Source organism: Gadus morhua, chromosome 15 (genome assembly GCF_902167405.1).
Source record: "Gadus morhua chromosome 15, gadMor3.0, whole genome shotgun sequence".
Taxonomy (NCBI): domain Eukaryota; kingdom Metazoa; phylum Chordata; class Actinopteri; order Gadiformes; family Gadidae; genus Gadus; species Gadus morhua.
Genome location: NC_044062.1, coordinates 2,459,171 through 2,482,266, shown reverse-complemented (window position 1 = coordinate 2,482,266; position 23,096 = coordinate 2,459,171). Strand labels below are relative to the sequence as shown.

At 47.0% G+C, this 23,096-nt stretch overlaps 1 protein-coding gene across 2 annotated transcripts; it reads left to right on the top strand.

Annotated features, from left to right (window-relative positions):
- Window positions 1-389: 389 nt before the first annotated feature.
- Window positions 390-22,146, top strand: rmdn2 (regulator of microtubule dynamics 2). Of its 2 annotated transcripts, none has more exons than XR_003979685.1 (11): window positions 390-467; window positions 1,585-2,062; window positions 9,572-9,773; window positions 10,165-10,267; window positions 11,574-11,634; window positions 17,732-17,807; window positions 18,397-18,474; window positions 19,455-19,553; window positions 19,766-19,819; window positions 20,165-20,264; window positions 20,420-20,487. XR_003979685.1 is itself a non-coding variant. In XM_030379459.1 (11 exons), exons 1-11 carry the CDS (start codon window positions 398-400, stop codon window positions 20,471-20,473), a joined length of 1,356 nt encoding a protein of 451 aa, XP_030235319.1. In that variant the 5' UTR covers window positions 390-397; the 3' UTR covers window positions 20,474-22,146. The 2 variants fall into 2 exon arrangements, 1 of the variants encoding a protein (XP_030235319.1); XM_030379459.1 differs by having other exon boundaries at window positions 20,184-20,264; window positions 20,420-22,146.
- Window positions 22,147-23,096: the final 950 nt, after the last annotated feature.

Here is a 23,096-nt window from a genome sequence, read left to right as displayed (position 1 = left end):
CTTAAAAATGATAGTGTTCATTCTTAACGATAAATAATACAGCCAATGAAGTGCAATTTTGTTGTTGTGTTGTGTCACAAAAGGTGATGGCAAACCTCTTCGCCATCAAACTTTTGACCCAAGGCAAGGCATAGAATGTCTGGTACTTCGCTACAATGTAACTTTTATGGAAGTTCTGCATTAACAGAATTCGCTGGATAAATGTGGAAGAAGTTCAATCTAAATCAGATTAAGATTGAAGTTTGATGGCAGACATGTTGAAATCTAGCTGAACGTTGAGCCGTTCAATACAACTCCAATTCGGAAGATAATGTAAGGCAAGACATGATTGACTTTATGCTACTCTGGCCTTGGCCCGAAAACGGAACGTTTCTGCTTGGCCTCTGCTGAACACGGAATGTTTTGTTCGTTACACAGAAAGCTGACGGTCAGGATAAGCCAGTGCCTCCCAGTTTACCTACACCACAGTAAGATATAATACTTAATTTTACTAATGTATCGCATTTAATGTAGCATTTGTATGAAAACGTATTGTAAGGATATCACATTACGTTTCATCTGAACTAATTAACAACGTTTATGAAGCGAATGTGTGTGTTTAGTGGAGACTGTGTCGAAGGTGAATGTCTTCATACAACTTACTGGTTCAGTAGATGACCACGAATGAGTCACTGACAGAGACATACATTCACTGTGTATAAATGTCGTTTTAACGCAGTCATTATACATTATACTATTGTAGTAAAGTAATTTTGATTGTTTGGAATCGGTTGTGTGATTGGTGTTAGGTCACCCGATGGTAAGTGTTATATTCATTACCCTACATAGCTAGCCTAGACCTTCTTGTTATTTTGTTGGTGAATGTTGCATCCATTGTACTCTAAGTTACAATATAGAAAGAGGACAGACCCAAACACACATTATTAATGTATAAGTCTTGTCAGTCATTATGCATGTTCTTTCTACAAGTAATTCAAAAGTGCTACTCACTTCTACAGGACTTGCACATCAGAATGGATCCTGGGATTTTTTGATGCTTTATAGTAAATTGTAGTAATCTAAAATACTGAATCTGAAATATATCGCAACGTAGGCTAATATGTTTTACTTTTTTTATGTCTCATTAGAAGCGTTATGGCAGTTTCAAAAACAATAAGGTCCCTCCACAATGATGCATAATTTCACAATGAATTACAAAACAATGACCCGAACACCATGACTACCAATAACATTTCTATGCTCCTCCAATACTTCCGAAATTGCTTCTCACTGCCATGTGAACTCACGATGTACAAGCCCTATTATCACGCATTGAGTTATATACTACATACTTCTATTCTTCTCGTATGCTACACCCTCTATTACTTAACAATTGAAAGAGTAAAAACTAAACTCAAGGTTTCTTCCTTGCTGATTAAAGGGAGTTTTTTATTGGACTTTATTGGGGGCCTGGGTCAGAGGGGGGGTCATAAATACTGTGATGGGGATTAAGGGCTATACAAATAAAATTAAATTAAAGAGCGCAGCCTTTCAGGCATGACCACTGCAACAACAAGCTGTGTCTCATTGTGGCGCCCCCTGCAGGCAGCATGGCTCACGCTGACAGCAAGCTGATGGTCATCGGGGCTCTGGCCGGGGTGGCGGGCGTCAGCCTGGCCGCCGTCTGGTACCACAGCCTCCGGTCCCGGCGCCGGGACTCCTGGCCCGCCACGTGCCTCGACAGCCCCGGGGGCAGCCAGGCTGGCGGCGGTCTGACGGTGGTGGACGGCGGGGCCGGCGGCGGGCCGGCCTTGGCGGGCCAGGCGGAGGTGCTGGACCGCCTGGAGGCTCTGATACGCTGCGTCTCGGAGCTGAAGGACGAGATGAGGGCCCTGAAGAGCGCCCTGCCCCTGCTGCCCGACCAGGTGAGGGAGGAGATGAAGAACGGCCGGTCGGGGGGCGGCGGCGGCGGCGCGGGGTCTCGCCGGACCACCCCCACCCGCAGGAAGCGCGCCGCCGCGGCCGCCGGGTTGGCCACCAGAAGCGGAGGTCAAAGTTCAGAGGAAGCAGAGAGTGAGGGAGGGTGAGTACCAGCACATAGACACAAGTGGAGTTAGCAACATCCACTAAAGGAATACAGGTACGATCCCCGATGTGTATTATAGTGGTTATGCATATTAGGGGTGTGCACGGGTACACGTGTAACCGGTTAGTAAATCATAACCGTTTAGGAAAAATAAGTAAACGAAAACCGTAAAAAAAATAAAAAAACACTGCGCCATTGTTTCCATGGCAATCGCGACGGTCTATACTTTCAACATTGTTTGCATATTTATAATTCGAAATTCGTCACAGCCTTTATACCACGGATACTCTAGATTATATAGCATAGAACCGCTTTTTCTGATTAGTTTGATGTGGCAGTAAGCTGACAACATGCTAATTAACACCGCAACTGCAAATTAACCGCACAGAGATAACCATGGCAACCGCTCAAACAAATGTTATTTTTTCGATCATTCTGCTCGCGCATCCGTCGTGTTGATAAACAAATAATCCCCCTATGGCCGACTGCGGTTCACTTTAAAAAGAATATATACTTTTTTTCACTAATAAGAAAACGGTTAACCGTGTACACGAAAGAAATAGGGGTTGTGTAACCGTTTACAATTTTTTGTAACCGTTCACACCCCTAATGCATATCAAGGTTCACCTTTGTATGCATAACCACTATAATGCATATCAAAACTTTTCTTCAATCCACTAAAGGAATACGGGTACGATCCCTGATGTACATTATAGTGGTTATGCATATCAAGGTAAACCTTGATATGCATAACCACAGGGATCGTACCCTTATTCCTTTAGTGGATTGCTGCTGCTAACTCTACTTGTGTAGAGTTAGAGTGGCTAAAATAATTTCTTGATTTGTTTCGGATTTAGAATTTGCCCTTGTAAATAATTTATTTTATTTGTTTTAATGCAGCAATGTTTTACGAGTGAATTGTACTCTTGTCATACATGAATGTCAATACGAATATGACTCACTTCTTCAAGACACACACACACACACACACACACACACACACACACACACACACACACACACACACACACACACACACACACACACACACACACACACACACACACACACACTTGCTCCTTGTAACGTGGTGGAACAATCTAGAATATTGCACAACTTGCCTCAATGTTTACGAACAGAAAAGGACCCCACCTAGAGTTAAGGGCGCACTATTATCTTCCTGTCAGAATCAACAGTCACATGCAGGGGGATTCAGACCAAACACAACTTGTGATCTGATCTGTTCTGTTGAAACAGAATAGAGCTGAATAACTTTTCTTCACATCGGCTTTGTATTCTGACAGCTTAAATAAGGTGCACGGAACCCTCTATATAGAAACACATTGGATGAAAATAAAAATACCAGTGTTTTGTGGTTTGGCACTACTGTTTCTCCCCAATTAAAATGATAACAGTAATTCAGCTACTGCCAAAAATTCGAAAGTTATATACAGAATCAATGGAATAGTTCTATTTTAACGCAGCGGGTACAATAACAGCTCAAGGCTTTCAACTAAGAACAGTGTGAGGGCGATATCTAATTAGCTCGACAGCACCCAGGTGTACTTACCTTCCACTAAGGTGAGAAGCTTAGGGCGTCGGTGTCTTGTTGACTGAGGAGCTTCCTTGGACATCCCAACATAAGGATATACCAACGTGATGGACTGATGGCTGGAAATAGTGCCTTAAACCTGAGTGGAGGCCTGTTTTTAGATTAATTAGATGAATATATTATCATGTGACAGTGATATAAATAATTAACAATTATCAAGATATGGTTAGCATTAGAATATGCATCATATTCCACCCGGTGCATGAAACCATTTCCATCATTAAAGGTGGATGCATTAATGGATGTTGATACAAGTGGGGTGAGTTTTATCACAATTATTTCAATGTGTTGGGTCTTAAATTCTACGCACGTAACCAGTTGGTTAAATTGTGGTTAATTGAGATATGTCCTGAAGGCCTTGTGCTTCCTAACCTTTGCAAAACTACTTACTGGGTAAGCAGATGTACTTTAATGTGCTTCCAATGTGCCTCAGGTGTGGGAGAATGGAGGAGAAACATGCCCAGCTCTCTACCTCCATAGACCAGAACATACCTCAATCACAACGAACCTTGGATAAAATGAACAGCAGTTTACCAAGTATCAACACCCACTTGGGAAAGATAGACTAAAGAAAAAACAACAACTAAGGCTATTCTAAAGTTGTTGAGGTTTAATGGAGTTGTATTTTTTTGCTCTGACAAAGTAGAGCAAAGTAGTGGGATCTGAAGTTCTACTGTAACACAGTATTACTGCTGGAACCCAAAGTTCAAAAAAGTAGTTCTCTGTTTTCCCCTGTGCAGGGGTGGAAAGTAGCGAGTTACATTTACTAGCGTTCCTGTAATTAAGTAGTTTTTTTGTGTACTTGTAATTTCTTAAGTGGGTTTTAAAATCTATACTTTTACTTTTACCTTGAGTATGATTTTTATATAATTTTAAATAGTAAACGGCTATTATACGACACCTCCATTCTTGGTGTCGTATAATCTCCGTTCTCCAGGCCGCATGTCGACGTGATCTGCTACTACCAGGCCCGCCTCTCCAATGCATTGATCTAGACTGCTGTTTTTATCTTTAATCTATCATGCATTGTCAGATAAACTGTTGACTCTTGAAAACACCGGGCTCTGCTGCGGCTGCGGCGGATCAGGTCGTTAATCTGACGAGGCCCGGCTGTGCGTCGGCGTGCCGTGACGTTGTGAATGACTCTGGCACAGCTTGTGGCCTTCTGTGAAAACACATCTGTCTCGTCGGTCTCGGGCTACGTGACTACTGTAAGCATGATCGATGCACCTGGGTGTTATGAGGTCATTCATAATCCCCCCCCCCCCCTTTTGTAAACATCAGCCCCCGTCTGTTAGAGGGCTCGATCTCGGCGTGATCCCACGCTCCAGTGGAGGCGGTTGATTGGTTGCCTGACTGCACCCCCTTGAACGATATCTGTAGGTTGTGATCCTTAGAAAGAGATCTTTGAACATACGCACACACAAACACAGACACACCTCTTATAATTAAAGAACTTTACTTCTGCTCTGTTATTTGTCGGGGCACGGCGTAGGGGAATGGTGTAGTCGGTAGAGGAGAACTTCCAGCCCCTGAGGGCATAGCTGGCATCCACCCAGAGAATGAGCTGCCGCCCTTATCCTCACATCCATCTGATGGGCCCTAAGAGCACCATATCCTCTCCCGAAGCCTGTTGGGGGGGCCAAGGTAGTGCCGGGACCCCTGTTGCGCAGTGCATTGGTCCCTCGTTATGCCTTGGCCGAAGTCACTAAGTACACAGAGAGATTAGCCGGGATATCGTTCTCACCTTGCTGCCAACGGAGCTCTGCAAACCAAATAGAAATACGAAACATAAATATTACAAAGTCTGCAGAAGTAAACATGGCTTGGATCAGTGACATTTACACTATTACAAATAATTAAAAGCAAGAACCATCAGTCTATCAATTATCCCTGTGTCAACAATATCAAAGAGTAGCACAATCACAATTGAACCAGAGGCAATTATCAATGTATCGCTATATCGACAATGGAAAAATGCGTTGATGTGTAGCATGTGTATGCATCATGCAAACGAAATGATCAGATTGTTCTTTAGATGTCCGTGATAATTGCAGCCATCACTTAGCAGGACATTGGCTTGTCTGCGGAGCTAGAGATATTCCGACAGTGTGCCTAGTGTTGGCGTACCCAATGATTGGACTCATCTTGCTCCAACACGAGCTTTTGAAATGCCTGCACAGATGCATTTTTTGTTTCTGTATTTGTTGGTAACAAAAAAAGAAGAAGACAATACTAAGAATGAGGACATAATCCTTGCTGCCAGATGGATCGGGACCCTGGAGACCCTCCCCAGCGCTGTGATTGGCTGTCCGTGTGTCCACAGCCCTGTGATTGGCTGTCCGTGTGTCCACAGCCCTGGGATTGGCTCTCCGTCTGCCGTGACAGCTTCCTCACCGTCACGGCCTCTTCTACGTGCGAGGAGGGGCTATCAATCACGCAGCGTGCGTGCCAAGCTGTCAGGAACCTCATTTAAACGTGTCTTGTAGGAACTTGTAATTCCTCAAACAGTTCCCACTGCTGTTTATTCACCTCGCCTCGCCATAGCTCCAGGACATTAGTTGGAGGGGGGGGGGTTGAAGTATTAAAAATAACAATAAAAAAAACAAGACAGGAAAATCCTTGCATTTAGGACATGGATAGTTGATTTAAGCTGAACAGACAGATTCTGTGCGGCCAGGAAGGCATGCCCGATCAACGCACACCTATTGTTTATAAAGAGATACTCGTGATTAATGGTCTGTATTTCAGGGAAAAGCTTATAGCTAACAGAAAGCTAAGTGCTCATCAGCGGGCATGGGTGCATCTGAATGGGATATTTAAACTTGGCTAAAGCACGTAATTGCTTCATTTTAAGCGTGCAATGACGACGTGTAAAAATCGAAAGAGGCTTAGCCTCTGTGGTCGCACGTACGCATCTTTGCACGTAGTTTCGGGGCAGTGGAGCGTTGAAGTTGGGGGTCGAAGGTCCCGCCTAGATCCAGACGAACGTAACCTACTTTTTAAATGAGAACATGGAACACCGAGCTCCCCGTCTGACCTGCCGCCGGCGCCGTGAGAGGGCACCTGCATTGCTCTCCAAGTTGCACAGCAACTTCCGCTTCTTCTTTCATAGTTTCTTTCATACCGTTCTATGGTTTCTATGAAACCGTAGAACAGGTGTTTATGCTGTGCCTCTACCAACCCTCTTAGTTGTGACGTTAATTTCCCTGATTCTTGATTCTTGGCCTTCTGGTGCTTGCTATGCACTTAATAATGTTCCCTACTGCCTATTCAGCCAACGCCGGCCCCGCTGTATCGAGTTCATTGTATCGAGTTCATTGTATCAACCCTCCTGGCAAGTTTCATTACAGGGCAGTAATGTCCCCCTGATACGTGATCCGGTTTGCAACACTGAACCCCTCCCCCTAGTCAATTAGATCAACCCAAAAGTCCCATTTAGTTGAATGACCTGCTTATTCTTTTTATGATGGGCCGCAACAGCAATGTCAACAGCTGTATGTCTTATACCGTTCTTCCTAATCGACCATTCATCAAGTATGGTTCCACAATGCGGTTACGCTTCATCACAAACAGGGGGCGTAGTAAGCACCACTTCATGCACCACCCATACCATGGCAGCGGAACCCAGGGCAACGGGGGGGGGCTGTGTGGGAGAGCTCAGACAAGCACGATTTCTCTCTGGGAGAATTCTGACCCTTGTCTACTATTTGGACGCCTGCAGAGGCGATCTATTCACCCTCCAGTCGGGCCACTGTTGCAGTGCACGTACCCTCTCTCCCCTGGCCCCCAGCGCCACCCAGCAGTGAATAGGCCTGGGGCCGGATGCTCCAAGGCCTTGAGATGTTGAGATGGTAACTCTTCACCATGTTTGTTGTGAGGGCTCTCGCCATGACAACCTCCACGGTTAAGCTCCCTTGAAGGTGTCTCTCCTTTTCCCCCCCCGGACCTTGTTGAATGGCTCTGCTCCATTATAAGGTCACAGAGGGCATTTCAAGAAGTTGATCAGTGCCTTGCATATGTTTAGGTTGCACAAAGAGAATGGACCAAGTAAGCACAAAGGCCAACTTAACCACTGGCCAACTGAATAATTGATTGGATTGGAAGTGGGTCACGTGCTGTTTTTCGTCCTGCTCCGAAATGTACGTAAACAGGTCATGACAAAAGTATAGAAGATGTGCAAAACGTATGGGTTGTTGTGCTATTATGTAATCTATCTGCATAAAGCCTTTACAGCAGCTAAGATGAGCTACCATGTTGGTCATCCTTGGCAAGCAAACACTTTAAAGTATGCTCTCGTCACAATAGATCTGCTCAATACAGTTTACAGATATGTGCAAAATCGGTGTGACTTTATTGTTCTTGGCCTCGAATACCAGCTAAGCTACTTTAGATTGGTCGTGTTATTGTTAGCATTAACATGCCGCCGCTAAGCCTTAATGACACGGCATCATTACTTTGTGGTTTATTTATTGTTAGCATTAACATGCGATAGCTAGGCCTTATTGACCCAATATCATTAGTTTATGGTTTCTTTATTGTTAGCATTAACATGCGATAGCTAGGCCTTATTGACACAACATCATTACCTTAGATCGGTTTCTTTATTGTATGCATTAATGTGCAACAGCTAGCCCTTAATGACACAACAACAGTACTGGATTGATTTATTTTATTATAAGGGTTCCCGATGCAATATCCTTTCAGTTCATGACACATGATGTACTGTTGCACCCTCAGATCCTGCTAAGAGGTCGAGGCCACACATAAAAACATGGGAAGGTTGTCCATCTGCACACGTCGTCGCGAGGCCGCCCCTTGTTGTTGTTCCCGCATGCGTCAAACCCTCGCGGCTGCAATTTCCCCACTTTGTTTTCCTTTTCTCCGGGCTCTCCCGGCCCCTCGGTGGCTAATAGGGCCCCTGCTCTTGTAATAACAGGAGGGCTCAAGGTGTGTCTGGCTGGGCGGAGTCTGGAGGTGGCCTGCGGCGAGGGGCACCTGTTGGGTCCACCGTGCTACTGGGCGGGGCCCACTCTGACACATCCCTCCAGAACCCGTGGCTCTCAGACATAAACATTCCTCCAAACCGCCAATGACGCACGTGCAGCTGCTGCCAACCCCTGATGGAGGCTTCCCATCGTTTCACCTTTCGGTGTCTTTCATTTCACCCCGCCTCGGTCGTAAAGACCCTGTTTTTCCCTTCTCATATACAGCTCGCGAGGCGCTTCTTCTTCTTCTTAAGTGCCGTTGATTAGTCGAAGGAGGGAACCATAAAACACGTGTGGCTGTTGCACGCCGCGTCCCGGCGAGTTCGCGGCGCGTCGGGGAGAAAGGCCTCCAGCCATCGGAACGTCAAGACTTTCCTCTACTGTCGGCGTTTAGAAACAATTAAGTGACCGACTTGTGTAAACAAGGCTGCTGCAGTCTTGCATGTAAACATGCAGTGAGCTGTCAGTGTGTACTATCAGGCCAATGATTGGCCGCGGGGTAATCATAGAAGGGGACTCGTTAAAACTTGATTTTTGATTGCTCCGAGTCATTCCTCACAGAGAGAGGTTCTTTCCAGCCCACAGGTTGAAGAGGGGAATTATGTCTTCTTTACACTCAGTGATTCCAGTGAGGGGAAAAACCTGCCGTGTGTGTGAGTGCGTGTGCGTTTTGAGGGGTGCATGACTGACCTTACTGAAGCCCTCTCTTATGATCCAGAACAGCCACGCCCTGTTTCACTTGCATGGGAGATAGATTGCATATTCATGTTTTTCCTTGGGTCTTTCCAGGGTTGATGTTGAGGAATGTCTTTTAGCTTCGATAAGGACTTTAGGAAATGAACCTGGCTCAACCTGACTGGCTGGTCATCAGTTCCTCATCAAATACGATGGCATTGTGTCCTCCAGGTATATGACGGCGCTGACAGACTCTGACGAAGAGGAACCAAGCCCGGGGTCACCGAGACAGGAGGAGGAGGAGGAAGAGGAGGGCGAGGAGGAGCCTGTTGACCAGCTGGTCGCCCTCCTGGGGCGGGTCGACGCTCTTCACCGAGGGGACAGTTGCGGCAAGAGACAGAGTCTTGATGCACTTCTGGAGAAGAAAGAGGAGGTGTGTTGAGTACGCACACGGTCATGTCTTTGGGCCGTGGTCAAGTTTCTCTCCCTCCCCTCCAAAGTTGCTTTTTCTATCTGTAAAACTTTTAAGAGGCAACTTTTATATTTTTTACCGATTATTTACGAGGTAGAATACAAATTCCTTCCTCCACTTTTGGGGCGCTTCGCGTCATGTCCTCTTCGCCCCCAACGCTCCCGCTCTAATGATTTACCTTCCATGTTCCTCCGCCAAGTTCAGTTTGGAGTGACAACCATTTGGGAGTTGGCGAGAAAAGGACCAATTCGGACCAAACAGCGATAGCCGCAGCAGCAGCAGTGATACGGTTGTGAAAACTAAAGTGATGTACGCATGCACGGTACCTTTTGATCCTTTCCGCTGTCTGCAGTACGGAAACAGCGCATCGCTGCTGTGGCGCCTGGCCCGGGCCTACTGTGACGCCCATGACCTCGCAGACGGCCTGGAGGAGAAGAAGGCCCTGGCACTGAGCGGTAACCAATCACATTCTGTCCTTCGCCTGGAAACGAGGCTGAGGAGACGTTTTGTTTCGCTAATGACCGCATGAGATCTATTCATTATTTGGCCATTTGACTGTAGTTGGTATGTCAATTTCAGTTTTGACGGAGTTTGAATAATTTTACAAAGTAAGAAATATCTTTTTAGTATATTTTATTTGTGGTTTGTGGTACACGTAATGTGATTTGCATACCACCATCTCCGGGTGTATGCTAAGAACGCAGACACATTTTACAGACCTTTTTATCTTACAGATCAGTTGCTGTACACATTTGACAAAACTCTAAACTAAAAGTCAAAACTTAAAGATGTGTATTTATTGATCGGTGTACTCAGATCTGATCATTATTAGTAATGGAGGTGTTGTGTAAGCTAAACCCTGTCAGTGACATGAACACTATGACACGTTGAATGAGATGGAAATTGTGTCATCATTATCCTAAACATTTGTGATCATATTTCGAGCTGAACAGGTTCACTGCAAGGTGCGAGAATGATGACGAATGGAAACAGTCCTTCAAGAAAGAGTCCAGTGTAGATCAAATTAATAAATCTTATTTAGATACATGTTTTCTTCTGACTTGGTTAACAAACAGAGTAAGCAACCATTTAAGCACGACGGAAATGGCCACTGAAACAAAGTAGGTTTCTTACCATAATAATAACATTTAAACTCTAAGAAATGTATGTGGGAACTAAACCGATGCATAAGAAAACATTATTCATTCAGCCAATCTGTACGTAATATTAAAGTTTATTTCTTGAAAGTGGTTCAACTGCCCTGGTAATCTAATTTTAGTGTGTACGTGGAAACATTAGCGTTCCTACCACGCCCCACCCAAATGACTATTTTAGGAATCAACTTGAATTACCTTTCCAAACTCATCCACCCAGGTTGCACCACGTTGTCAGTGGTTGGATTTCATTGAATGATTAGAAGACTCTCGTTCAGACTGGATTGGCCTGTTTCTCTCTCCTCTTGTTAATGGGCCTTTAATAACTACCAAGCAGTCTCTAATGACACGATACTGCTGTCTCAGATACTGCAGGTCAACATTATTTATCAAGGCATGTTTGTGTGTGTGTCTGTGACAGTGTGTGTGTGTGTGTGTGCTCTTAATCCTAAATCACACAATTTCCCGAAGAAAATGAACATGCTTTATTTAGAAAAAAGGAAGCGCCTTGAATGGACCAATCGGTGCCCAGAGAGCTCGGGGTTCCCAGGGATTATGGGCTGTGGTTCATCCAGAGGCGTCTGACTCTCCCCTCTCCCCCCTGTAGGGAAGGAGGCGGGTGCGGAGGCGGTGAGGCTAAACCCTTCATGTGCCGACAGTCATCAGTGGTAGGTCTTTGATATTTTTTTTGTAATTCACTCATTATTGAATACGTTCATTATTCCCCCACACACACACAACCAGTGCAGCCAGTTTATTCAGGTGCAAGTTGAAGCTGTGTCCCGACGCTTCCAGAAAGGCCGCAGGGTCAATACTTGGTTCAATACTTTATTCTTGTGCTCAAGATACCCAGGCTGGGTGTGATTCCTGGCAAGGCGGGGCCCCAACCTGCTGGTCTGCGGGGGGGTCAATTCAATAAACTAAAAGGGAGAGAAAAACGAGGTCACCTGAATGGCTTGTTCCCATACAGTGCGCTGTAGATATCCACGTGCAATAGAGGATGTAGGTTGGGCTAAGCCATCACCCTGGCCTTCTGCAGAGAACAAGCACCCCGCCCCCTCCCACCACCACCATACCCCACCCCCCCCCCCCCCCCCCCCCCCCCCTCACCCATCCTCCCTCACTCTGGGCTTTGTCCCGCTGATACCATCACATCCCCTCCAGTTCCTGGAATGTAAACAGTCTGGACTCACTCCGATAGCCTGATGGTGACACTGGCTGAACACACATCCATTTGACTGATGGCCCACAATCACTGCCCATCAGCATCGGGTTGATACCGCAGCGCTGTGGAGTCTGCGGTGGGTGATGGCTCGCCCGGGTGAGGGAGGAGGTCACCACTCATGCACCTCCCTCCTCGTAACATCGGTCCAGCGTTTGGTGGAAAAATGAGTCCTAATGATAATGTACAATGATATACATATTGTATAACCTTGTTTACATGGTTAGTAATCAATTCCAAAAAGGCATTTGTATAGTAAATGTCCTTGCACCTCGAGAGAGAGAGCTGTCTTCCTCTCTCAAATTGAAAGGTAGTTAGCATACACATTGCTAATGGAGCCACACAGTGGGATACTGAGGCCACGCCAATGTCCTGACTTCTTTATTGTGTCGATTCCTTTAGCTGTCCTGCTCCCCCCCCCCCCCCCCCCCCCCCCCCATACTGTAATGCAAATTAACTTGACCTCTCCCATTTATTTTTAGCTAAGGTTTGGTCATGCACAATACATAACTAACTTAATTCCTTTATTCCTTGATCAAATGATTTTCAATCCTTTTGGAAATAGATGAATTCACCTAGCCTCCAACTCCTTTGAATGTCCTCTTTGGCAGCTCGGTTATTCATGCCAAAATGAACCTCCAACCTCTGCCACTGGTCTGGTGAGCATTATATAAAGACTCGGGCTCTGCCAAAGTCGGAATCATTTGTTATCAGAGCTCTTTAGAAGTGGATTCTTCAACTTCAAAGGACATAAAAAGATGAACTTGCACCAAAAGATGAGGAGGGAGAAGAAGAAGAAAGTCTTCACGTCCTCTGGTTTCATGGTGAAAGAAGGGAGGAAAAATCCCCTTGGCTTTTAATTATTTGTGTCAAGAGGGGCCTGATGGTATGGATCCTGTTTGTATTTGTGCAGGCCTCGACAGCGCATTCCTGGCCTGAAAGAAGCGCTCGTGTTGTGACTTGAAGGCAGCGCGCCGACCCCAGCCTGTGGACACAACACAGCCAATAGAGATTTGTCCTAGATTATAGTTCTCAGATTGGCATTCGGTACTCCTGGAAGGTTTGTCTTTTGAAGCTACATAGGCACCTCGGCCATGAAAGAACTATCACGCTCTCTTATGTTTTTAGGGTTTTCCTTTCAATTGTAAGTGGACTGCATATATACCACGTTTAAAACGGCATGCACGTCTAGCAGACACTTTTAACAAGCAACCTTCACTTTCCTCTACTGCCTGTCTTTTAAACATCGGGGGGCCCCGAAACTTGGGTGTGTGTTTGCAGGTGTGTGCTTGCGACATTTGTATGTGTTTCTTGGTTAATTAATGAATAGAATTATTGTATTTAGAGACACCTAAAAATGTTTTTTTGTTTGCTTAAGCCCCTACTCTCCTTTTGGACCGGCATCAAGGTCCTTTTTAAATAGGTGCCGCTTGTGATTGATGTCATCTTTGAAGAGGTGTGTGCGGCACTTTCTCGTGGAAAACAAGGCGCAGTGCACCTTGTTGTGCCAGCGGGCCCCATTGCGCTACACGGTTCGAGGTAGACGGCGTTATAGCTTGCACACATACCACAGCTGGAGGTCAGGCAACAGAGAAGGCCGTGCTTGTTCAGTTAATTATGACCAATGGTAAAAAAAAAAAAAAAGAGCCAAAGCTTAATCCTATATCCACTAATGGGATTTGTTAGGACATTAAACCAGGCGGAAATGCAGCTTAATTAAAACGGGCATGGCAAAGTAGATAAGGCCCCGTTTCCACCATGGATATGGGGGCCGTGGCGGCGAGCCAAGCAGGGCTCGGAGCCCTTTCTTTCAGCATGAGGTCAGTGTTTACTTGGCCATTCTCACGACATCAGGCGCTGCGGCCCGGCGTTCACAATGCGGCCGAGCTTGTCACAGATTTGGCAGAGGGTGTCGAGCGGCGGTGCCAATTCCTTCTTGATCTGCCACGCAAGGTGCTGGCGAGGGAGGGTCTGCAGCCGACAGGCACTAATAATAGACAATGACCGCAGAGTGAATGAATGACAACCATTCAGCCTGATCAACCTGCCAAGCCTTCTCCCGCTTCTGTCACGGCTGATAAAGTGACGTGCAGAAAAGAGCTGTTTTCTGCTCCTCGGACGGTCCGGGCTCTTCAAGTTCTGTATGTCCAACGGGCATCTCCCCCTTATATGATACCAGCGTGTCCGCCCCACACTGTCCCAGCAGCTTTTCAACCTCCACAAATGACCGATAACACCACGGCACTTGTCATCCCTCTGACTCATTCTCCACTGTATTTAATTCACCAGTTTGTCACTGATATGGGCTGAAACGCAAGAAGGATTTACGTATCTGTCTTTCCATTATTAAATATTAGACGTTGTCATTGTTTGCTATGCCCGTACAAAGCGCCGTTGTGTCCTTTGGACTGTGTCCGACGAATCCTTTTTGTGTAATCTTAGCAGACTTGTGGCCTTGGGAAATGGATTGGATATCTTGTATTCCATTCTTGTTTACATAGAAGGCTGTACCTCATATGAACCTCCCTCTGTGGCTGGAGCACGATGTACTATACACGGTCTGAGGTTACCAAAAACACCGGGGTTTACCAGGGAAGCTTGGGAAGCGGCTGGTGGATTCACTTTTAATACTTAACGCATTCCTTTGTGGCTGTGGTCATCACCGAGGTGACCACAGCACGCCTCGGGCTTTATCGGTCGCAGTGGGAGGCTTTCCCTCCCATTGTGTGACCTCTGACATCCAGCGGACCATAGCGGGAGATGGAGGTATTTAAGATAACATACTGCAGTGGGAACACTCGGCATCCCATCACTCCCTCACCAATCCCAAACTTGACCCGTCCGTGGCTTCCCTGTGTGGGGGGGCGGTGGTCGAGGTCTGGAGCCTCACTGGAAGAACTCTCCTCTCCATGTTGGAGTTTAACGCTGAAATCAATCGTCAGTTCTATCTGCCAAGCAGGATATTATTGTTTTGTTCTTACACATTAACAGTGGGGGGGAATAACCCAGCGCAATTAACGTTCAGTTCTTTCTCTAGACTCTATTCCTGTCAGAATTATTTTGCTTCCTCCGCACCACTTCACCATTTACCCCGCCCCTCTGCTGCAGAAGAAAGTCGTGAGAGATGGGATTTCAACACAAAGAAGAAAGGAAAGGATAAACAACAGTGGGCACGCCCCCGGGGCGGACATGCCTCCTTCCATGTTCATATCTCCTCCCTCACCCCCCTCTCTCCTATCGTTTCCCCCCCCCAAGCACACCTCACCTCTGTTTCTCTATGTCGAAGCAAGGCGTCCTTTTGCAGGATTAGTAACGTGTAAACTTGATCCAAGGAACTCTCAAGAACATGGCCTCGGGCAAGACACCTTATCTCCATCTTAATTTACGGTCTCGTCAGCTCTTTTGCTTACTCCTTGTACTGCCTCTCTTTTTTTTCTTTGCACGGTGCCAAACACTATTCCACCATTATGAGCATTATGAGCTTAGCGAGCCACTAAGCATGTCTCTGTGCACACAGTTTGCCCTGTTTCCCGCTCAACCGATAACGACGAGGAGGGTATTCCTTGGGCTATCCTATGGACGTTGAGGAAACGTCTCTGCAGCTCGGTCCTGTCTGTGGGACGGCTGATCTGGGTTTGAATTATCACTGCCTTCTTAGGTTCTGCTCATGTCTCTCTCCTCCCCCAGTCCCACTTTTGATTGATGGCACCCGGGAGCAGCGCATGATTCAGGATGCAACGATACAGCAAACGGATATTCGATTGGCTGCATGCATATTTGGACACCGCAAGGTTTCCCGCAAGACCTCTTATTTCTCAGCCACCTCGATTCCTCCTTGGGATGGATGGTAGGGGGGTTGGGGGGGGGGGGGTGTGTAGGGAGACACACAGTATCCCTCAGAGTTCAGGCTTGGCCGGTTCAACGCGGCCTCATGCTGCTAAAGCTTCGTGCCCCTGGTGGGCTTTCTGCCCGGCCGTCGGTGAGAGCCGAAGGCGGCCTGGGGAGGCACTCCCGGCCACGGCTTCGAGCGGCTTGTTTTCATTGGAAGTCAGTCGGAACGTCTGCAGACAGATAACATCGGAGCGCCTGTGATGTTGCGGAGCACACCACTCGCCCCGCTCCCATCAGCCGCGCTGAGCCTCCGCCCTGGGGGGGGGCTTGAGAAAACAGCCCGCCCTCTCTCTGGGCTCCGGCGGCGCAGAGCTCGCCTACGTGTTGTTTGCTTGGCGGACTATCAATGGGGTGCCCTCGGTAGCCAGGTGCCTGCCTTGTTGTCTTTCCACTCCACCAGAGTGGCGTGATGTGGAGCGCTGAGCCAGGTACACAGCGCCGGGAAGTGAGTCATACAGCGGTGAGCACCTCCGAGACACGATGGGAACTCTCCCACACACACGAGGCGTATAAATAGAGGTTAGCATGCGTCTGAAGCGTCACAGCCATCTGGGCTCTGGTTGCTGCCTATAAATGGATCAATAGCTTCAGGATTGCACAAAGCGTATCTGATGTTTTAATTAAAGGTGACCTATTATACCACCAGGTGTGAGTGTGTTTAGCCATAACAAGCCGTTTTGGAAATCAGCCTCTTCTGATATCACAAGTGGGTGTGTCCACCTAGATGTATGATGGATAGATGAGCAACGCTTGCTACAGTCCACTGGGTAGGCTGGTAGACTGATCTATCCAGCGCACATCTAGGTGGACATGTCCACTTGTGATGTCAGAAGAGGCAGATTTTCAAAACGGCTTGTAACGGCTAATCACACTCACACCTGGTGGTATAATCTGTCACCTTTAAGCTATATATGGTCCTACATTTGTTTGAAGGCCTTCTTTGCGTGCGAGGGCTGGCTCTCACCAGTCTAGGTGGATAAAGAGGTCTCGTGGTGAGATCACGGTTCATCCTCCTTTCTGTTCTTCCGAAACCCTCCAGTACCTCAACTGGGCTCATGGATCCCCACACCACAGCCAACAACCCCCCCCCCCCCCCGCCCACCTCGAACGTCTCCCCTCATTAATGAGGAACTCCAGAAAGTGTGTGAGAGAAGAGGGCAGCCGAGGGGAGCAGAGATGAAGCAGCTTATCGCCCCAAAGAGAGCTTAACGAGGAGCCGGTCGTAGGGCGGCTGCCCGGCGCTGGATGCCAGCAGTGACCCAGAGCAGAGGTGGTGTGGAGGGAAGGTGCAGCCGGAGCCCGGTCCACCAGGAATACAACCCATCGGATCAGATTAAAGGATCTCGGGGGGGCTTTCATAACCGCATACCAAAACACATCGGTGCCGCCCCTCTGCGATCCTTTTTATTTTTAGTTTTTGCTACTTCTTGGAAATAGTTTTATGTCAGATTTTTGGCCCACAAACGTTGTCCTGTTGGTGCTGGTTGGGCTTGTATTGCCATAAGGGAAGAGGGGGTTTTCAGAACCAGTGAATATCGACTGCTGGTTGCATTGAGAAATGAACATGGTTATATCTTAATGTTATCCAATTTGACTAAACTCCGCAACAGTGTTTGACCATTTAAATTGAACGTGTTGTCGTCTCTCCACAGGTACGCCATCATGTGTGGTTTAATGGCTGAATACGACACGGTGCAGAACAAGATCAAGAACGGCTTCATCTTCAAGGTATGTGGAGACTCCATGAAGGCCTCTGCCGGCGCCCTCTCTGTCTCCACGGTTTATATACACCGGGGGCAACATGTTAGAGGGACATGACACAGATAAGCCGTATTTTGACTGATATACTGTAATATACAGGGGGGGTTATTGTACGTGGTAATTGTACCCACCGTGCACCCATACCGTCGTGTTGAGTTGCCCCCCCCCCCCCCCCCCGGGGGATTATGTCATTTCTGCAGATGTGCATGGCTTCCCTGCAGCCAGGTTGGTTGCATAAGGCAGAGCATGGGAACGACTGTGCATAGCATTCATCGTGTGGTCAACCGCTTCCCTTAGAAACAGTGTACAGCCCCCACAGGCGTAGACAGCTGCCATCTCTCTATCAGAGGTAGGGGGGGGGGCGGTTCTATCGCATGCGTACGTGTGTGTTGATGGAACATGCGTGTGTTTTTTGCCTAGCAGAGCAGATCAGGGCAGAGAAGATGACGGAATTGCAAATGCTACAGTGTCATGAATCACCAGTAAAATCCTTCCCGTCTGTTATGCTTCTGTGTGTGTCTCTCTCTGTCTCTCCGTCTCTCTCTCTCTCTCTCAGGACCATCTGGATAAAGCCATTGAACTGAAGCCAGAAGATCCCATGTCCTACTACCTATTGGGTCGCTGGTGCTATGCTGTACGCCAACAGACACTCGCTCACTCACTCACTCACTCACTCACTCACTCACTCACTCACTCACTCACTCACTCACTCACTCGCTCACTCACTCACCCGCTCACCCGCTCACCCGTGACATCCCTCCCCCTCTAGGGGGGGTGTTGCGGGGGCCAGTGTTTGCGCGCCTCCACCCCGCGGTTTCCCCTCACTCGTCCCCTCCTCTTGTTTGACTTGGCGGCTCTCTGCGCCAAAGCTCCAGCTCTGCTGGAGGCTCACAGCAGCCATTGTTAGCATGAGAAAGGTTATTATACCCGAGAGGTATTTATATCCCCGCGCTCCACGGCAACGGTAGCGGTTGAAGCTGCAGACAAAGTTATGATTGTTTACAGGAACGGTCGTATGGCAGAGCCAACGCGCCGGGCGGACATTGCGCACACCTCGTATCATCACTCCATGCTGGGCTTCAGTTGCACTCATTCACCGGGGACCATGGAAGAATGCATGTTTTATGTAGATATTTATAGATGATTCAGATAGATACATTTGAACTATCCAAAGTGTGGAATATACGGGTGGAATATGAGTCCTAAGACCCAAAAGAGATAAACAAAACGATTTAAAGTCCAGCCTTTCCGTTAAGGTAGGTGGGAATCAATTGAAATGATGTGCAGTCAGTCATGGAAAACCAGGGACGGTCAAATGGGGGAAAAAAGCACTCTTCAGGAATCGAAAGGTTTTGTAGAATTACTACCAAAGAAATGTAATGGTTTTGAATGTAACCCAACTGCGTCTGCCTTTGATATGACTTCTGGCTGCTCCACCAATTACTTTTCAAAAGGCACACAGAGGCTATAGATAACTAAAGGCCCAAGAAATAGAGAAAACATTACCCACATTGAAAAATAAATAGAAATTGATTAACCTAACCGGGAACTCTTTCCTCTTTGTTGCTGCTTTGTGTTGGTGCCGATGCTGTCCCATGCCTCTGCTGGCTGAAGGTGGCTCAGCTATCGTGGATCGAGAGGAAGGTGGCCACCACGCTGTTCGGTGAACCCCCCAGTGCCACGGTCCAAGACGCCCTGAAGAACTTCCTCAAGGTAGGGACGGACATCCGAGGGAAACCAATCGCTTTGGCTATTTGGCCGAAAATAGCGATTTGACCCACAAACATCCCATTGAACCAAGGGTTTGTTTGGTTTCAACGTGAGGTTGTAGATCTGTGTGAGTGAAAAAGACAAAGACAAGGACAACGTTGAGTGAAACTTTATCATTTATAAAAAAAATAGCCCTTTTTCCCCCTAATTCCCAGGTTGAGGATATCTCTCCTGGATACTCCAAACAGAACTACGTGTTCTTAGCCAAGGTAAGTCATCGTCACCTTCAGGTCATACGCATAACACGCATCTACATCAAAGTCCCTTATCCAGACCACTCACCCACTCACTTATCTCCCTCCTATGATGGGGGCTGACCCAAGTTAGACCATTGGGAGCCCTTTACCCCACCCAATCCTCAAAGGAGTCAGCCCCAACAGGGATGTGAGTTTGGCCCAGACCACAACCCCTGAGAGCACTGGTACCCGCTCACGACACCCTTGACTGATTGACATCAGTAAATGGCCAATGTCAAACAGAAAGAGTCACGCAGAGGTGAAACCATGGGATGGGGGGGGTGGGGGAGTATCCTACCTTATCTCTCTGATGAACAGTGCCATCTGGGGTCAACAGTGTTTTAAGGACCTGGGCCAGAAGAGCCAGGCCAGGAGGATGTGTGAGGCCGCCTGCTCCATGGACACCGTCTCTAAAGAGGTACGGTTCCCCCTGCGCCCCATGGACGTCCACCTCTTATTGCACTACACGATGATGTGAATCGATACAGATACCCGATCGAATGCAAGCAACATGGAGAAATATAATGTCGATTATAAGGTATATGTCTCTGAAAGTAGGTTGTTTCTGTTCAGGATGAGGATGCGGCGAAGGAGCTCACTGTGCTGTGCCCGATGCTTGGTGTTTGACGAGGCTAACCCCCCTCCATCACCTAAGAGCTGACACCCGGATCCCTCCAGCACTCCCACTGACTCCCCGCACCACCAGGCGCTACAGGTGCTTGGGGGGGGGGGGGGGGGCATCAGAAGCACACCATCACTGGGATTCACTCTGTGAGTGAGGCGGGTTGGTCCATTTTAATGAGCGAGCGTTGGGGGATACCGATGTTTCATGCTTTGGTTCTTTGTTACGGGTAAAAAAAAAAAAGACTACCCCGAACATATACCCGTCCATGTCCCCTGAAGTCACTATCGAGAAAATACTCTCACAAATGTGTCACTAGTGACTAAGTGCGTTTCATGCAATTGTACAGAACACAGATTTTATATTGTCCCCATGAAGGGGGCAGAAAAATGATCCAAAAATAAGAAGAAAATGATGCATGCAAGTCTAACTCAGTCCCTTTAGAGCGTATCTCCCCATGCCCACTTATCTTCACTACGGTTTAGTGGATACCAAAACTGACTGACTGACTGAAGGACTGCCCTGACGAGGCGTGGTAACCCCCAACCCCTGGTGGTGTTTCTGTCGGTGTGCCTGGGGTACGTCTGCTGCAGCGCGGCCCGGAGACGACAACAAAGCCTTCCATTCAGCCGCCAGGGCAGCCATGCAGTTAACTCTACTGCTGCAGGGTGGGACAGCCCCCCCACAGCCCCCCACTAGAACCAGGAGGACCGGCCACTCACGGGAGGGGAATGGTACACGCCAGTGATAATCAAATTATCCCACTGACTTTGATCCTCACTGAAACACTAATTGGGCCTTGTAGTTCCACTCTCCGTACACCGCGTGGTGTCAGAGACGTCTGTGTTGTCTTTTCCATGCTGGCCAAAGGCCCCGGCTGAAGTTCATCTCCTTTGATCAAAACACTGCAATCCGTGTTGTGGATTAAGAAACAGGTTGCGTTTGTCCTATGTCTGTCCTACAAAACATAACTTAATCAATCTGCAATTGCTTTAATGTTTTTGAAGTAATTAACCCTATATTTCCATTAGGCGACTCTGCCAGGAAGGATGTTGTCATATCTTTTTCATAGTAAGATATGAAGCATGGAATGTTTTCAAAATATAGCCATGGAAGTTGAAGTACATGTGCTCGAGTGAAATGGACTTCAACTTTCTATCCAGTCATTTTTGTTTGAAGGAAAAGCATTTAACTCAGTGGTCATGGATGGCACAGAAAAGCACATAGCACATTGGACCGAATTTAATTGTTGTTAATTTATTTGTTTTACCACCCAGTCAATTACTTCAAATTTTGATGAAAGCATTCCGATTATCTTTTCTTTTAAGTGACATGCATACAAATATAAAAATGGTTTTAAGGCAGAAAATATTTAAAGTGTTTATATGGGGTGTGTTTCACGGGAGGAAAGGATTTAAAATAATATATAAAGAGGTATATTCATGGTTTTAACTTCAGGAAATTAAAATAATGAAAAAGGGACTGATTAAATGGGAAACCTGTATGTATTGTACATGTTTAATGTGTTAATTATATTTGTATCCCAAAGGAAACTATTTGCTACTTGAGACCAATGTTGTAAATGATACAATACATGGAGATTATTCTGGAATCAATGCACCATATAATATATAAATCTGCAAGGATGGTATATAATAAAATTATTGCAATCAGCAAACTATTTTGTTATTTTTCTTTGATTATTAGAAAAGGTGTGTTTGAGTGATGTCTGACAGGGTGAGCAATCTCTAAATTCATAACACCTACTAACACCTACCCAATGCACGGGTCCGTCGCACATTTAAAATAAAAGAAACCTACAGAATAGATTGGTCATAATTTGGTCACAGCTTTCAAGGTAGACTTCAGGAGCCGTCTCGGGCAGGGCCACGGCCCGGGTGTCGCGGCGCCCGTCCCGGCCTGCTGGGCGGGGGGCGTGCCCGCGGGTGCTCAGAAGCAGCTGGCCGTGACGGGAGAGACGGGTCTGTCTCCCAACCAGATGGCTGTCTGGTGACGGCTCTTATCTTTCATTCACCTGCACTTCAACGGCATATGGTCTCAAGATGAAACCCATAAAAAGGTTTAAAAACCACCTCTCCTTCTTCAGACCTCTCATGTTAAGCACCACTTCTTCTGCCGCTCGTACGGTATACGGCATCAAAAGACTTCTATGCATGTATACATTTCCCTGGGTAGCTTGTGTTGAGTATAGACAACCGAATGCTTGGGTGAATTCGGTGTAATGGTTGCTACCCTCAGAGGCCTGTAATCCAAGAAGAGTAACCAGGCGATAAGGTCACGCAATAAGGCCTCCCCCCTTACTTATGGAGAAGGAGAACTCATTCTACGAAAGAGCGATAGTATAGCTTCCTAGTATAGCTTCCTAGCTGTCAGTTTCCTTACACTGCTGTGGTCCTGTCCTTTAACCATTTCGTTTTTTTTTATTCGTCCGCAACACCAAATGCCATGCAATACAATGCCAAAATTAGAAACCTTCCTCATTGCTAGACGTCCGTTGTATGTGTTTTCATATACTATGCACAGAACAAACAAGTACACCATCCACCAGAGTGGCAGTTGATAACGCACCGTTTAAGATCTACATCTGTCGGGTTGTCACCCACCGTG

Bases quoted from the DNA above. Each gene is read 5' to 3' on its own strand.
- rmdn2 (XM_030379459.1), top strand. From the start codon at position 398: ATGTTTTGTTCGTTACACAGAAAGCTGACGGTCAGGATAAGCCAGTGC. The intron at 10,268-11,573 runs GTAACCAATCAC...TCCCCCCTGTAG, and splicing joins GAAGGCCCTGGCACTGAGCG to GGAAGGAGGCGGGTGCGGAG. The intron at 19,820-20,183 runs GTAAGTCATCGT...TGGGGTCAACAG, and splicing joins ACTACGTGTTCTTAGCCAAG to TGTTTTAAGGACCTGGGCCA.